Genomic DNA, 18,338 nt, shown 5'->3' with positions numbered 1-18,338 from the left:
TCTAACTAATTTATTTGTTATAGAATTTAGAATGTCAAGAACACGCAAGAATACACAACAAATACAAAAACAGATTAATTGGTTGATCTTATCTGTCCTATGCACTGTTTCATTTATTGTTTTTCTCAGTTGTTGGAGCAGAAACAACCTTCTATGCACGAGATACTTTTGCTTGTAAGTTGTAACAAATAGTACCGTAGAGTTTTGACTTTTCATCTACGTACGTAAACAAGACATGCATATTTTGTTTTGTGTATTTGTTTGTGTCCTAAATACTTGTCTCTATATAACACGAGTGTTTTGTAGCACGTACAAGAACTTGAGGTGATTATCATTCATCACTTATCATCAAGAATCCATTTACTGTTTAGAGAGTGTTTTTAAAATTTCAAACCTTTGAAGGCTTCACTAGTGACAATGCTTTGGTCACCCGTGCCTGTTAAAGATCCTCAATTTTTTGTTTGATAAGCCAGACATGGTTGCAAAAATGGGCTCAAAAGTGGACCCTAAAAATATCAAAATGAGATCCTCTCCAATAATGGATTGTGACAGGGCGAATAAATATATAATGTCACATATTAGAATCTGAGTTCAGTATTGGACTCTTTGGTACGAGAGAATAGTGCAGCCCAAAAACATCAAATGACTATACACTTTTACTTTTGACTTTGTTAACAAAAAAATTTGGCTTGTTAAAAGAGAGGGAAATATTAGAATTAGCATGACATCCTTGTGTCTTAGCATTGGACCACAAGACTTATTACTGTTTCTGCCTTTTTGGTTAGGTACTCAATGCTACTTGTCTTCATATCCCTTGTAAACATTTTCTTTTCCATATAAGAAATTATGTGAATATAGTGTGGTTGCCCTTTTAGGCGCCAAGAAAAGATTGCTTTGAGGCTTCCTACCAAGAAGAAACATTTGTGTAGGCCTTGTTTGCATTGGTTGCCTAAACTAAATCAATCAATGATTGATGTATTGTCACTTTCAAATTGTGTAGCATGAAAAATCCAGCGTAAATCTCTTATATTGGTAAGCTATACAATTAGGTAAAACATCCTTTCGTTATGGTTATGGGGTAAGACTTTATTCATTTTTCGGGTCATTTCCCACCAAACTAGTTTTTTTAAGAATCTATGCAATTATTCAAAAGTTAATAAGTTTAATCTAGAAATGTGTATAGACCTTATCTATATAAGGATTTCTCCCTACCAAGAGGTTCTAAACATGTAAGCTCAAAATTTCATTAATATTTATTGATCCTTTGGACATTGATAGTGTAGGTAATAAAATCAAACAGTCATAAAAGAGCTCGTGCTCAGTTCAATTAATATTTGCTACTGAATGCAGATCCTCATTTATTACACTTGTCCATCTCACCAATGTGATGCTTATCAATTTCTGAAAGTTCATAACCATGAATAGATGCCACAGAAATTCCAAAAATAGCTTGGCACGATCAGAATATAGCTTAGGACCAATCTTGGTTACAAAACTTGGAAGATTGTTAGAAAATAAAAAAGCATGTAGCTTTCAGTATTCAGAAAAACTGAAGTTTTTCCCACTCTAACCTAATTCTAATTGTTTCAACTATTAAAATGTGAGAACCAGAACAAGTAGTCCGATTGATCCTATCGTTGACCAAATATGAAAATAGCTCTAATTTACAATCTTAACCGAATAAGGGGTTTGACCGCTTTGAACCGAATAAGGAGACCTATTGATCTACCACTCTGGTTCATAACATTGTTTCAACAATATTTCAAACATTTAAAGTACCAAACACATATATGAGCATAACTTAAAATCTATATTGGCTAGCGAAGTTTGGACCACAATTTGAATGGAAACTATGTAATTGATGCCATGGTGATATTTATTGTGGTTGTATATAATGATATTCACATGTCTTTATTGAATTCGTTCTTACAACTTCAGAATACATGGCCAAATCCAATTATGTTTTTATAGATGGTGTTTTTATTGAAGCACATTATTGGATGCCAATTACTGGTAGCAACATTAAGTGTAACAAAAAAAAGAGAACGTTATGATAATAATTTGGTTCACGCATTAGGTGAGGAATACAAGTTGACAGAGTTTTTTGGGGCCTTTATTTCTGAAACCTTGGGGCCATGCAGAATTCAGAATAGTGATGCATCAACTACTTGGTATTTGGGACCATATGAATCTTGTATAGTTCCTTGAGATTTTGAGATGCACACATTAAGACTTTGGATCAGAACTTATATGGGTGTAAATTTGTCTGTGCTACATGCAGCTTTATATCAAGTTGAGAAAGATCATAGTGTCAAATTAAATGTATCAGATTTTGTATGCTTTTCATGTATAAAAAAATGACATATTTTACCTCCTCTCACATGAATATATCCTTAAAACTTACCATAAGAACGTTACTACTTACATTGTTTTTCCTTACCCTAATGTTGAAGCCTGGAGAAATATAATGAAAGAGAACATGGATTCTTTCTAGTAACGAAGAGACAAATGATTATTTCTCTTCATGTTTTCTATGATAAAAATGTAATTTCATGATAAATAAACGGATAAAAGTATTATTATATATTATATTTTATTTGTTATTGTGTGACTTATCCGTCCAGTAATGAAAAATATATTTATTCAATGAAACAAATATAATAACTTGTAATGATGACTAATAGCAAAAAAAATTAGTAAACAAATTTTAACTGTGAAGCAGGTAAAGACATGAATTTCAAAACTTCCCTTCAAATGGTTGAAGAATTTAACCACTTTTCTTCACAATTATAGCATAATGATGTGACACATTACCTTATTATAGGATGAAATATGGATTACCTGTGCTTGTCTTGAATGTTTGTCTTGAAAGTTAGAACAGTCAATTTCTTTCTTCCATCTCTTTGGGGTAAAAAAAACCAAATTTGAAAACATTTTGGAACAAGTATATGTTGTTTTAAATAATTTCTCAAATTTTTTCCACAATTAATGAAAACATGTCATGATTTCAATTAAAAATAATTTAATATGTATATACTGATAGTATATAAGTGTATTTATATTATCGATAAATCATCTATCACTCATATATTAATTATCATTGACTTTCAAATAAAAGTAATACAAATCAATAGTAGATGATATGCTAATAATATAAAAAACTTTATACAGTGTACAAATTTTAAACTCTTAAAAAAATTAAACATTTTATTTTTCTATTTTTGCTTTAATATAATTGATGCGCAGTATATAGTTTATGACATAGTTTTAGATGCCCTATCTTTGCTCAAGATTTTGACACTCTGAATGGAGGTCATGCTAATTAGTTCTCTAATATAACAAATAAAAACATACTGATGCATGTTTAGAAATAAAAAATATATGCATAATGCAGCTTTTTTCGAGCTTATATGTAAATTATAACCACAGAAACTATAACTACATATCCTAACATACATTTTGGTTGCTATTTTTGGGGATTTATAGATTAAAATTTAGTTAGATATGAGGGGAAATGGTGAGATAAATTTAATTTCATTCCATTGCATGTATTCTTTGACATGTATATGCAAATTAATTGCCTTCAGTTGTTTATATTCTTTTCACTTTTGGGTCTAACAAAAAGCAGTATCCTTAGTAATTAGAGAAGAGAGAATATTAACTTTTATAGTGCAATGGATTAAACTTTTGAGATTGTTTACAGTCAGAATGGCCATCAGTTTTAGCTATCAACAAGTAGATACATCTACTTTATGATTAATACTTCTATATAAAAGCAAGTAGATATTAAATAGTGTTTTATATCGAATTTCATATATTGTTGGTAGCAACACTTATTGAAGGTGTGACCACGTATTCCGAAAAAAATTAGTTACTTATCTAAACAGTGAAAGGTTATCTTTGGTAATAATAAAAAATAAAAAAAACTCATATATCCTCTTATTGTCGTTATATAAACTCTAATATGATTGAATGAAATAAGATCGTGATTTTCTCTTTGTCAAATGTGTATATATATACTGCTTATAATAATAAAGTAGATAAGTTCTTATTCTATCATTTAAGGACAATCCCAATAAAATCGAATCCACTATAGGAAAAACTTCAAATGTGGATTTGTTACTGATATAGTCATTACCAATATGGAATATAATTGATAAATTTTGAAGTCAATTGACTAACTTTAATTGTGCAATGATCTTGTTCAATGTTATGAATAATTCACCAACCATAAAATAAATTAACCAGAATTTGGTGACTTATATTTAAAGTTGGTCTCACTACATCAAATGCACCAAAATTTGAAGTTACTCAATCAGGATTCGAAAATCTTTGCCATGCAGAACTGAGAGAGACCAGGGAAGGGGTCCACAAACATATATGGTCCTCTTTTACTGTTCTTTTATACTTTACAGCTGTAACAAAGAAAAGACAAAAATAAATCACATTGAAGAGTTTTTGTCCAAATTTATAATCAACATATTATTCAATTGAGTTTATAAACTAATGTAAATGAGACTAAAGTCAAAAAAGAAAGTTCAAATTAAATCATCAAACTTAGCCCCAACCCACAAGGTATCATATCATATTATGTAACAATTATTGGTATTGAGCATAAGTTACTGATCTCATTAGCTTTTTTTCCTATTTGAAAAGCAATTATTCCTAAGCTTTTCTCTCTATGACTTATGAAGTCATGATCACTAGCTTACATCTTGTACTATTTATAATCTACCAAACTTAAAGTAGAGGAAAATATTAACAGAACAAGAGACAAATTCCCTACAAAATCAGATTTTGTCCTCCATAATAAAATCCCATGCCTTTATGCATTAGATCATAATTTAGCATTAGTTGGTGCTTTGTCAAAGCTGCCACAAAAATAAAAAGCAGTTTTGTTCTATTTACTACTTTTTCTAGTTTACTTCACACACTCCACTTATAAAAGACAAGCCAATATGGCATTATTATGCTTTTAAACAGCTTCAACAAAAATGGTCTAAGATACAAAAGAGAGAAGCTTTATTTTTTTCTTATTTCCATTTTGCTCACATACACTGTGTTTCAGATACTATCTTTATGTATATTTGTTTTGTACACGTGAAAAAAGCAGAACCAACTTTATTTATTATTTCCACACTAGAAGAAAGACAAAAATAAGAAAATCAAAGTAAACAACCAAAAGGTGAAGCATGCACTATAGTGGATCCACTACAATGACCATCATGAATCTTTGTACCATAAAAGAAAGAATTTAATATCTTAAACACTCGGTATATTATTCACTTTTATCTGTCCTACTTTTGTTTAAAAGTTAATAATAATTAATATATAAATGATATATTGATAATGTAAAAAATATTATATTATCATTACATTCATATTAAATCTTAAAAAAGTATAAGGAAAGAGAAAGATACAGAATGTTATACACATGGTATACTACCTTCCTTGTTTCTTTAAAAAGAGTGTGCACTTAATCATACTTAGTCGAATCCAACTAACGAAGACTAACAAAGTAAAGGGTGCATAAGTATTGATAAAGTGTAATAGTGTTGAATTAGTTGTAAAAGTGATTTCTTGATAATAACATTTATTGAGATGAGTAATCATACAACACCAAAGAAAATTAGTTTCTTAACTATTGGTAAGATTCTCTTCATTTGTTATGCAATTAGACTTGATAATTAAACAGAAAAGGGATAACAACTAATAACAGGTTGGAGCCATCAAACTCTACAGTTAGAAGAGTTGGTAAATAAATTTACTTTAATAAGTTATGAACTTATATTTATAGAATATCTGAGGTGTGTCGTTATATATTTATCCGGTAGTTTATCACTTATCCTTATCGAAAAATTATAATTTAATCAATTAATTTTATTAAACAATTCTGATTTAATCAATTAACTTATTGGTTGTAGGCTAATTTATTAAAAACTTTTAGCAAAGCGTTTGCTTTTCAAATATACAACATATTATTTGACATGAACAAATAGAGGAAAAGGAGCTGGAGTATTTTGAGAAGTTTTAATTAATATTATAACTACACTGGGACACTCAAATGGATATTAAGTTTTAATTGGATTATTGAACAGAATAACTTTATCATTCAAATTCTCATCAATATTATATAAATTATATATATATATATATGCACGTTAAATACAATTTAGATTAGAGGAACAACCATTGTACACTATCTGAAAATTATTATAATATGGTACTTTCAACTAAATTATTGAGAAAAATAAAGTCATTAATTTAGTTAACTTTCTTTTTACTTTCAAAAAAATATAGTACTCATATCTAATGTTTTAACTTTTCATGTTATTTTAAATATTTTAATGTTTTACAAACACAATACAGGTTTACATTTTATTTTTCAATTATACTCGTTTTTATTACTTATCTTTTTTTGCTCTATATTTCTCTATTTATTTTTAATTTAATTTCCAATGTGGATTAAATAATGTTATTTTAGTCAAAATTCTATATCATTTAATAATTTTTTAAACTATATACATAACTTTAAATATGAAGGGATGATGCACTTCTTCAAAACAATAAGTTTTTACTTTTATTGATACCATGTTCAAGCTATTTATTTTTCCAAGACAAAAAGTGAGAAAGTGTTAAGATGAAAGCAAATAAAGAAAAAAAATACATAAAAACTATAAAAAATCACAATTAAAATATCTAAAGGATTATAACATATTGCACTATAGAATACTAAATTATCGGATTGAAAGAGAGCGACAGGAGCAGGTTTATTGAGCTGGCTAGACATATGTCGGGACAATGATAATATGTAATATAGTTTTTCTGTTTCCTGGTTTCGGACCAATCAAATTTAACAAAATAATATTAAAATATTAATTATTTTTTTTTAATTTTTTTTTAAATGAATGAAATTTATAATTAGTTTAGTACACCAAGTAGAACATGAACGGAATATGTCATCCCCATCCAGAATCTGCATTATATCAATGTTTAGTAAGATTGTGTGGAACCAAGAGCCTGCAATTAATATTTCACAATCTGCATCTCTTTTCAAGGTTCCGATGTAATTTGATTAAAGAAACATCAATTGATTTATTATATCAATGTTTTAATCGATTTGATGACAATGAGATATTACTATCATGGTGCAAGCAAACTGGAATATAATAAATATCAGTCTCAATTAAATCCCCATTATTTAACTGTTAATTATACATTAACAGTTGAAAACTAAATATAATTTTAAATAAATATTAAAGATATGAAGAGACCATTACACTGTAGCATTTAATAATGGGGAGCATATTATCTTCTACATGTTTTTTATCACTCTATGTATTATGGATTATGATTAATTTAAAAAATATATTTAATTTAAAATTTTAATTATTAAATATTTTTCTAGACATTTATATCTCATAGCACATAAAGTAATATAATATTGTGGGACAGAAGATAACTTACTTAATAATTGCTGGTTAGTTGAGTTTAGTTATAAAGAGTATTAGGTGCAGTTCAATATTAAAAGACCAAGGGTTGGCCCTTGTTACGAGGTCAAAACACTGAATCCCCCAATGGCAGACAAACTGCTTCTCCCTTCACATGCAAAGGAGAGAAAAACTTCTATACCATATACAACCCATCATATTTTCAATAAAAAAGTGTATATTTCTGTTTTTTGCACTATTATTAATAACTAAATTTAAATGTTTAATGTGAGAAAATTAACATATGTCTTTATATCAAGCATTTTTTCTCTTAGTAAACTAATAAAGATCATATGTCTTCAAACATATCTTTAGTTTTTATTCCAGACGTACTATTATAAGTAAAAAGAAAATTTTTAGAACCAAAAAATAATATTTTTATATTATTTAGTAAAATCTGATTAATTGAAATAGGGAATAATGACATGATTGACAACCTGTAATTCCAAACAAACGTTTATTGTAGTTCTATTCCTAGCATTTTCTACTTTTCCTTAATTAATAAAAACTTTAATAAAATAAAAAATGGTGGTAAAAAACTTTGGGTATGTTTATGCACAGTTCCCAAGTCCAGCCAAAGATTCAACAAGCACACAAGGAAGTGAATAAAAGTATATACAAAAGAACAAAATTGTTCCCAATTTATTATAGGAAATATGATATAAATGTCCAAGTTTGGTATGGTCTAGAAGAGAACCATTGAAGAAAAATAAAGTGCTTTAAACATAGAGTGCTGCAGCTAATAGATCCTTCATTCCAAACTTTGTCCTCTTCTTCCCTCAGTAGAATTAAACCATTCCATTCCTTCATGCTTGTGTAACACCTTGCCTCACTTCAAGGGATATGTTAAATAAATGTTGGACAATGTTGGAAATGAAGATATAATATATTGAAAGCCAAGGCACTCTACTATAGTTTTTTATAGCAACATGCATTGAAAGAGTAATAATTAAATTACAACAAATATAAATCTTTTTTGGGTTCTTTGTTTTGATAACAAGGACATTAAAAAAGAAGGGGAAATTAAGGAGAGGTGGCAACAATTCCGACAATGACCCTGTTAAGTGGTGACAATTTCATTTGTTGACCTTGGGTTCTGCTCTTCTTTAACACAAGCTTTGTCTCTGGTGATGAGTATAATGATGATGACCCCACTGACCAAGAATCGTTAGAAACATCAGAGCTAAAAGTAGCATCAATTGTGCCACTTGGGCTACCAGGGATTTGGTCATACTTGCGCTTCAGAGGGTTCTTATTAGCATAATTGTTGGCATTGGAGTCCTTAAGCTTAAGATCGAGAATGGCTTTATAACACTCATCTACTTTCTCCTGTCACAATGTAGTAGTAAGAATAATTAAGATCAAATAATGTTCATTAATAGCAGCATTTTTATTATTTAACATGAGATACTCTAAAAAGACGAACCACTACAGGAGACTCATATTTAGTAGAATTTGAAAATAATATATGTTAACAGTCTTATCTCACCAATGAAGATAATGTTTTTAGGATTTTAATTTGTGACTTCATAATCACTAAGTAATAACCTTACTATTACTCTAATGATAGAGTAATAATATTTAAGGTCAAATGTCCTAAAAATATAACAATTGTCTTATGTGCTGATCTGAGATGTCCATGCTAACTAGTACAACAACAAACAAGTCGGCTAATGCTAACTACTACATCATTTGAATTTTTAATTTAAAGTATCTACTACATCACATTTGCACTAAATAGCATTTTACTTATATGAATTAATTAAATAAAATTTTCATTATTCAAAATAAAACCAAGAATAATCACGCCAATAATAATAAAGCAAAACATACATAATAATGAATGTTTAAAACTTTTAATTGACATACATGTTTTTATTAGTACATTGGGACCTAAAACTTTATTCTAATCAAAACACAAGGTACTGATGTACTACTAACCTTGCTAATTTTGAGAACACTGAGAAGCTGATTTTTGTATTCCATACCATCCTTGTGCTCAATCTGATCTATAACATGCAGCATTGTAGCAGTGGCCAATACAGAAGGAAGACAACCAGAAAATCTTGAATCTAGAATCAACAAAACACACACATAACAAATGATTAAGAAACTCAAGACAAAAACCACTGTATCCTCAATTATTCTTTGTACTTTTCGAAAAGTTAAGTATTTAGTCAACAACAATGGGATCTCAAAGATTGCTTACCTAATAGCACAGATAGAAGAAGATGCTCACAGCGCTTAAAAAATTCCCAGTGAAGATTTGTTTTCAATCCCAGCCTCCTTATAATGTGATCTAGAAATGAGAGTGGTGTGACTGGGTGCATCTTCCACTTTAGGGTAGATAACACAAGCAACTCCATTCTCTGAATAGTTTTTGCCTCAAACATACATTTGGTATCTTCCACCTGAAATAACAACAACACAATAACCATTAACCAGTTATAATATGATATAATATCTAAGATGAGTAAGTAACAGAAAGAACAAGTTTTTTTTCCCTTTTTGTGTTCAGGTGTTAACATACTTGAAGGTCTAAGAGAAGAGGAACTTGAGTTTCTTCAACTTTAGCTGCTAAAGAGATGCAAGTAACAGCTACAAGCTGAATCATCCATGGCTTCTCCCTTTGAAAATGGAAGCTGGAAAGGAATCTATCGAAATAAGTAACAGCAAGTGTTGCAGTAAGAGCAGAGAAACCATAATAACCATTCACTTTTAGCATCCATTCAACTGCTTCAACACGAGCCACACAAAGAGAAGAATCATCTAAACCCACATTCTTATTAATATCATTGTCATACTCATTATTATTGTTTTTGTAATAGGTTTCATGTTCATTCTTTTCTTTAGAGAAGAGAGTGTTTAACTCTTCATCTTCCCAGAACAAATCTTGCTCTAACAAGAGCATAGGGAAAAGAAGACAAGTATTATCATTGTTTGTTGTTGTAACATAACTTTCTTCTGAAGATAAATCTCCTTCTTCTTCATCGCAGTAAAGAGCTTCAAGGACAGATGAAACATTATCATTGTGTTGTTGTTGTTCAAGATGGTCATTGATGTGATGATGGTGAATTGCCATCTTCTTCATGGAAGAAGTGGTTGTTGTGTAATTCTTTGTTCATTATAAGAACAAAACATTCATTAACACACCCATCTCTCTTTCTATACTTTTTTTCTGTTTTTTTGTTCAAGTGATGAAATGAAGAGTGAAGAAGAGAAAGTAGATGAGGTCAAAGGAGAGAAAGAAAAGTAGAGTGGAGTGATTGATTTTGAAGTAAGTGGATTTCAGGCTTGTCTTTTATATATTTATATGTTGAGAATAGGGTAGTCCTTAAAATTACTTATTATTTAATATGCTTTATTTTTTTATAGTATATTTTAAGATGAGAACTTCTAAAAAGAAAAAAACAAATGTCAAATAATAACTAAATTTAAAGAAATAAATTATTTTTCAAGATATTTTATTCACTTGTAAGTTTATATAATAAAAGGTGTATTTGTTTCTGTTGCTTTCGGTGTGTTGTTTAGTTGGCTGCCACAATGCTGAAATCTAACGCCACAACGCACACACGAGCTGGATGCATGAAAACTACAAATCATTATAAAGTACATAAATATTGTAATTAAATTTTCACTAATTTAAATAAATTCATTTCACTTTAAATCGTTAATGTATTATCAGTACTAAGTTTCAACATTCAGTATTCAAAGTAAAATAAATCTTTTATATATTATTTATTATTATTGGATTTGTGTTGCCACTTGAAAATCATTCACCCATATCTAGATTATTGTGGATAAGAGTGGAATGAAATGAGTGAAATGAATAAGAAATAATGTCGAGTTTCATTAGTTCTTGGGGTGGAAGCATGAGTTGAAACCAAGAGCTTAGTTTGCTAATTTTATATTGTTTGAATTATTTTCAATAATAGAATTTTATTTTGTAATTGCCTAACTGATTTAAAAATAAAATTCTATTATTAGAAGTAATTCAATAATATAAAGTCAGCATAATAAGCTCTTGGTTAGATACTAAGAACTAATGAAGTTCGACATATGGACTAATGGGTGACTATTGTGTTTTCAAGTGTTTTAAGAGTAAAACTCAACACATGTTTATTTTTTATTTAGTCTATTTACCCTCTGAAGTCATGAGAGAATGGATCAGTAGGTGGGATTGTGGTTTCTATTTGATTCACAGACCAACTGTGAAGAGGTGTGTGCAATTGACTGTGCCTTGAGGTCTTTTACGTTAGCTTCTTGGGTTTGACTACTAGTGATTGATGGATTTAGGAGTTGGGTGTGTAATTGGGAGGGAATAAAATGACTTTAATAAAAAGGGTGATTTAGAGAGTTAGGGTATATTTTTTTAAAAACGTATAGTTTATTAGAGTTTTTCGGGTATAAATAGAATTATCATTAGAAGACATTGGGATGGTATACAAAATATCTTTAGTTCATTCCTTATATATATATATATATATATATATATATATATGAATGTAATGTTTAGCTAAGTTGCTTACTTATTTATCATCTTTGTTTGATATTTAATATCATAATAAACATGATTTTATAAAAACTACATAGGATAGATAATACACAAGTCATTTCACACAGAATTTGAAGTTGTCCGAAGAATTCGACATTACCACATTTTCCCTCCCTCCTTCACATTTTGATCCCGGGGACATGTTAGCTTTAGGCATTTTCTGTACAATCTTCTTTACATGGTATAATTTATGTAGCGGTAATTGTACACATTGGTGTGGAAATATTATGAAGTATTTCGGATGTATTTAAAGTTTATATTTAGGGTGTAGTATTGCTATTTTTATATGCTTTCTCTTTTGTTGGTAAAATTGCATTAGTTTACCACCATGTTACGTGCACCAATTTTAGTTTTGAAAATAACACTAATCTCTCTTGCTTTGCATTCGTATTGTACTTAAACCCTCTCCATAAGTTGCCATTAACAAAAGTAACAAAAAAATGTATAGCAATTTTTGTTTGAGACTACAAAGATTTGAAAGTCAAATTGGTCACCCTGCAAAAATTGAACCCAAACTGGATTTCACCCATTACTGCAAAAGCATCAATGTGCTTGGTTACATAATTGTGTCAATCTTTACATTAAGATATACTAATGGCATAAACAGTATTATATACATGAAATTAATCAAAAAGGGATTAGCTGCCAGAAAAACATGCCCATGTCATATTATATTTGATCCGATATTCGTGAGTAAATAAATGACATTTGAATATTTATAATATTTAATTATTAAACTATTTTTTTATGGAATGACAATATTTATGACTTCTATTGTATGATAAAAATAATTATTTGAGATATTTCCAGTCATTAGTTAAAACAATGGAATATAGAAAACTAACCTCGAAAATTCAGTATATTCTTATTTTTGAATTCTTATGCCTTCTGCAGTGACCACAGCCAGATTTATCATCAAGCAAACTAACAAATGGATGAACATGATACTGTTGAGTACAAAACGGTTGGAAACAATATTATACATACAAATGTCGTAATTTAAAGATAACAAAGTAATCATATGTACTTCAATCACTTTCATAGTCTTCATCATCACCAAATGTAAAAACAGAAGCATCTGCAGCCATGGCTTTAAACTCACTTTCTGTGCTGGGTGCCTCAAGACCTGAAATTGTTCTTCCATCAATATCACTTTTTGGCTCACCAGCACTATGAATTGGTGTAGAGCTCTTGTTCCCCAATGAAATTTGTTCTGTGGCATGTGTTAAATTTGTGATTTGATTTGAAACTCTGTTGGACGCAGTCCCAGAGGTCGCATTTGTAACGGTTTCGACTGCTTCCGAAGCTGCTTTTGTTTGCTTGGTTCTTGAAGAAGCAGGATGCTCTGTCTCACCATCTGAAAACACGTCATCTTTATCAGTACTCCCTGATTCTTTGTCCACATTCATCGCAGGGGTGCTCGCTTCAACTGTGGTAGGATTATTACTTGAACTCTCATCCGAGTTCTTCGTCACAGTATCAAGTTTGGAAGTTACAACATTACCATTATAATCCACTAGCACAACCTCAACCAGAAATCCTGGAGAAGGCAATTTCCTCTGCCAGAAGACCATCCCAACAGAAAAAAAGGTCAATTACAAGTATATGGGTCGCATTGGTTTCAGTCCTTGTTTTTTATAAGTATATAGTCCCTACACTTTAACATTTTCCATCCAAGTTAACATTGAGGATGAAAATCAACACCAGCTCCATGTAGGGACTGAATACTTAAAAAAATAAGCACGGAGACTAAAATCAAAATCAACCCTAATAAAGTGATGAAAATCATATTTAAACCATATATATAATAGTGAGATACCTTGTCGAATCCATCAAGATCATTAGTGTTCAACACTTTTCGATTTTCTGTCATAGTTGTGTTCAACCAGCTAAAAGAGAAAAGAGGAAGATATTTCAGTTCAACACAAGACCAGAAGTAGAGGGAAAGTGAGAACTGATAAAGAAAGTTAATAATACCAGTAAAATTCTCCTTGTCGGTCGTGAAAATGGATTTTGAAGTCCCCAGACAACTCTGTAAGACCAGGCTCTCCAGGCAAAGCAAAGACCATCACTCCCTTCTTTGGCGCACTAAACCAAAAGTCTTCTGGCTGCAAATAATGAGAGCTCGTATCAAAGAAATCCCCGAACACAAGAAAAAAGGAGAAATAAAAGACATAACTTTGGCACAACTCAATTAATATTCAAGACATTAACACCATAGTATTATTGAGACCCACCAAAAGTTCCTTGGTTCTTGGATGCTTTTTGGTTGAGAACAACACACCTGCACATTAGGAAACAGTTAGAGACAAGAGCATATTGAGCAGGGTCTTTTACAGACTAAGATCTTACACTCCACAGTCCACACTATAAAAAAGGGGGTCAAACTCCCAGGTAGTTCTAGACACAAATGAAGCAGGACATATACCAAATACATATCCATATATCACCACAAATAACCGGAAAATAATACAATTCCTTCATATTGTACCATGTAAGAACACATACAGAGGAGCGGCACAAATTCTAGAGATCTTACAATTCTCCCTACATTTTTATTACCCATGACTCCCTAAGAAACGCCTGATTTAAAACATAGCTAGTGGTTTTAAAAGAAGGTTCTAACAACGTCATGCCTTCACAGTTCATACTGAAAGATCTGGAAGTGCATATTATTTAGCTAAATCAAATATAAATGGACTGCAAAAGGAAAAATTAATTGTCCAGTGAAAGAGAGAACGCCAGTCTAAACAAGTAAAATAAAACGGAATAAAAATAAAATTCCTACAATTAAACTAAAAATAACGATATTATAATAGTATAAGTCCCCAAACAGAATGGACATGGACTATTAAGAGCAAGGGGAAGTTTAGAGCAAGAATGCAAAGCACAAACCACTATGATCTGAGACAGTTATAGAGGGCCTGATCCAGTAAGGGCATCTGTGGAGCCGAAATCCCCTAAGCATGCACCTGTGAAGATTATGATATCAGTACATGAATACAGGTAAATATCAAGGTCACATCTGGCCCAGTATATACCTGCGAGGAGGTGGGTTTTCGCCATTGAAGTAAGTCAAGACCCGTTCAAAATATTTAACATACCTCTAAAGAAAACAGAAAATAAACATAATAAGTTAGAGTGTAAACTATAACTGCAGAATTTTCAGATCTCCACCTAATTAACACGTGGAAACCTGAACTTACAATCTGACTAGGCAGAACAAGCCCTTTTCCATCAATACATCTTTTCTGATTGTAGTAATCCATTGACTCCTCAGCAGTTGGGAAAAACTGCAGACATTTAAGTCACAAAAAATAAAATAAAAATTGAGTAAACATAACAAAACAGGAAGTGAAAATATCAAGCATGGTCATTAATTTCAAGAAAACTTTCAGAAACTATTTACTCACCTTTAAGAATAACAGAAGACTAGAAATCATCAACCCAGTCCTCGCCATTCCAGCCTTACAGTGGACAACCACAACATTCTCAATGTCTTGTTTCAACCATGAGTAAGCACTTTGACAAAATGATATAATCAGTTGAATTGGTGGGCAATTATGGTCATCAAATGGAAAGCTAGCAACCTGAACAAGGAATTTGGTATTTCAGATACAAGAAGTTGTTTAATGAATATCCATAAAATTAAATTGGTGTTAACACCTAAATCTCAAGTAAAACCGAAATTTATAAAAGTAGTATAGGATGTCTAGCAACATGAACAAAAGTAGGACCAAATGGTATGAATACAACAACAACCAAGCCTTAATCCCACAAGGTGGGGTCAGAATAGATGGTATGAAAAAATTGTTCATTTTAGAATAGATAATCAGGCTACTATTTGATAAAATTGAAGGTTAAACAAAACATAGAAAATAAAATAATTTTAAGGCAACCATTAATGACAGGCTTGAAGTCACCAAGAGTAAGCTAAGTTGGTAGAGCTGCGGGACATAAAGTGTGAGCACTTGGGTTCAAAAGCTGATAGTTTCACAATTTTGTCCTACGATAATGACAGACTTGAATCTTATGGCATATAACCAAAATGTCTCCAACAAGACCTTAATGAAAATTTAAAACACACCTTCCCCTCAAACAATGATGCATCATACAGCCGCTCAGAACAAAGATTGTACACTTTGTATTTATCCTGCATATTAAAAACAAGTCAAATGCAAAACTAGATAGGCAAGAATAAAATATAAATACTTTACATACATTTTTAATGAAAGTTAAAAAAACATAATCATAACGACACGTGACTTAGTGTGTCAGAGTATGTTGTTAATACCTTATGCTGAGTCTCAAAAAACTTAATCACTTCTTCCATATGATTTCTGTAAAACCCCTGCATTGCATATTTAATGGTCAGAATATTGGTGCTTTAGATGGAAAAAAAAACTGCAACTAAGATTCACAAACTCACTTCAACGTATCCAAAAAACCCAGAGCTCATGTCGCCAGCAGGGAACCCCATAGCAATGATGTTTTCTGTAATATATGTCATATCTAAATCAAAGCCTCCTTCCTGAAAATAAAAACAGGTATAAAAGTGGACTATGACACATATTCAGCCAAAAGGTTCTTGGAGAAGAGAACACAGACAAGGGTAAGAAACAAAGAGATGCGAAATCTAACTCAGACTACTCACAAATATAGTTATATGATAAAATTCTAACAGATTTGCTCAACTGAATGCAGAAGACTAAATTATAGGCATGTTTTAACAGGGAGCAGGCAAATCTCTACAACCTTAGCTTTATAAGTTCAATGCCTTCTAGAGAACCAGACAACAAAATCGAATTTTGCTCGTGCATTAGATAATACTTTTTACATCAGAAAAGGTATCTATGAATACACTCCAAAGACCCTCTTTTAAAGGAAAACAGGCAAGAACCAGGGAGTAAAGCAATCTCAATAGAGAAAACAATAAATTGTTATATTGAGACTTCATGATCAACGGTTTTACAAATACAAAGACAAAGTAAATTAAACTGAACAAGAACAATACCTGATATCTGCGTTTATTCTGAGAAACAACATGCCGTGCCTTAACTTGCACAGCTTTCACTGCATTCTTAGAAGTGTCAACGAGGCCTTTTGTAATACTTCCAAAAAAGTTAGATTGCCCTGCTGTTTCACTGGAACTGTCCTCTGCCACGGGAGGAGATTTCGGAGACAACCGCAACCCTATATTGCTAGTAATGCGTGAAAAAGCTGATTTCCCGGTATTACCACTTGAAGGTTCATCTTGGGAGCCAGAAAATGGCTGAGGAACTTTCAAGTTTTTAGCCCAAGATGATATGCCAGTGGGAGACACCCGAGATGGTGCCTCATGTGCAGAATTATCTTGCCCAGATACTACACCCGACGAAGCTTGTCCTCCGGTCTCGTTAACAGGAGGTGAAGTAGATACATCAGAAGGCACTGACTCCATTTGATTCAGAAAAAGGTATCAATAGCAACTTATGCAGAAGTTGAATATCCAATCATTAGGTGGCCTACAGTATCTTTCCAAATACATACATAATATTAGTAGAATACAGGATAATCAATACAATTTATTTATTTTAACATTTAGCTCATTCAATTAATTCCAAGTCTTGTCCATTATGAAGAATCTCAATATTAATACATCTCATGGTAATGATTTCGATTAACTGAACCATCATGATTCCACATTTCGATTAAAGTAAACCATGAAAAATAATTTTTAAAAACGTCAAAACTATTAAACAAGTTTTTTGCATAAATTGGAAGTTGAGATATGAAATTTGAAACATGCATAGGATGTGAGAAGGAAACGTAAAATCGACTAAAGTATGGGGGAAACAGAAAGATAAAATAATTGATTTGAGATCTGAAGGAAGAAGGTTATCTTACCGAAAGTGAAATCAGAATGAGATGGAGCAAGTGAAGGAGCTGATTAGGGTTTCGATTATCGAGTTTCGAGGAGGAAGAGGAGGAAGAGAAGGAACGAATCGTTGAATTTTGTTGAGATTGTGATTCAAAATGAATAGGTTCAGAGATTAAAGATCTGACGGTTGTAGAATGCCGAGCGCTTATCCTGTGTGCTCATTTCTACTTTAGTATCGGTGATCAAACTAGACAATGATTGGTTTTAGCATTATTTTTCGAGGAAAAAATAATTCTGTTAAGTCTTAACGTAATTTAATATTACATTGTTTTTAATAGTGTGTTGTAAGCCACTAAATACATAGAAGGTTATATATTCAAGTGACTTATGGAAAGAGATAACATGAAATTTGAATGTGAGACTCTCATACTAG

The 18,338-nt window shown here is 31.1% G+C and overlaps 2 protein-coding genes across 5 annotated transcripts; both read right to left on the bottom strand.

The window, feature by feature from the left end:
• Positions 8,115–10,762, bottom strand: LOC109354995 (cyclin-D3-1-like). 3 transcript variants are annotated; one of them, XM_019597868.1, is made up of 5 exons: positions 10,022–10,762; positions 9,700–9,908; positions 9,432–9,562; positions 8,522–8,819; positions 8,115–8,476 (listed from the first exon to the last, which is right to left on the bottom strand). In XM_019597868.1, coding segments are annotated over exons 1-5 (1,200 nt in total). In that variant the 5' UTR covers positions 10,582–10,762; the 3' UTR covers positions 8,115–8,474. The 3 variants fall into 3 exon arrangements, with proteins under 3 accessions (XP_019453413.1, XP_019453414.1, XP_019453412.1); XM_019597869.1 differs by having other exon boundaries at positions 8,115–8,819; positions 9,700–9,901; positions 10,021–10,762; XM_019597867.1 differs by having other exon boundaries at positions 8,115–8,819.
• LOC109354416 (phosphatidylinositol 3,4,5-trisphosphate 3-phosphatase and protein-tyrosine-phosphatase PTEN2A-like) lies at positions 12,881–18,114 on the bottom strand. Of its 2 annotated transcripts, none has more exons than XM_019596906.1 (13): positions 17,932–18,114; positions 17,060–17,558; positions 16,475–16,576; positions 16,340–16,396; positions 16,133–16,198; positions 15,459–15,635; positions 15,252–15,338; positions 15,087–15,151; positions 14,941–15,017; positions 14,283–14,329; positions 14,023–14,153; positions 13,865–13,934; positions 12,881–13,604 (listed from the first exon to the last, which is right to left on the bottom strand). In XM_019596906.1, the coding sequence occupies exons 2-13, from the start codon at positions 17,483–17,485 to the stop codon at positions 13,074–13,076; spliced, it is 1,836 nt and encodes a 611-aa protein (XP_019452451.1). In that variant the 5' UTR covers positions 17,486–17,558; positions 17,932–18,114; the 3' UTR covers positions 12,881–13,073. The 2 variants fall into 2 exon arrangements, with proteins under 2 accessions (XP_019452451.1, XP_019452452.1); XM_019596907.1 differs by having other exon boundaries at positions 17,060–17,550.

The sequence above is a fragment of the Lupinus angustifolius genome, chromosome LG08, assembly GCF_001865875.1.
Source record: "Lupinus angustifolius cultivar Tanjil chromosome LG08, LupAngTanjil_v1.0, whole genome shotgun sequence".
In the NCBI taxonomy this organism is placed as follows: Eukaryota; Viridiplantae; Streptophyta; class Magnoliopsida; order Fabales; family Fabaceae; genus Lupinus; species Lupinus angustifolius.
The sequence above is the reverse complement of the archived record's forward strand: the minus strand, read 5'-3'. Positions and strand labels throughout refer to the sequence as shown.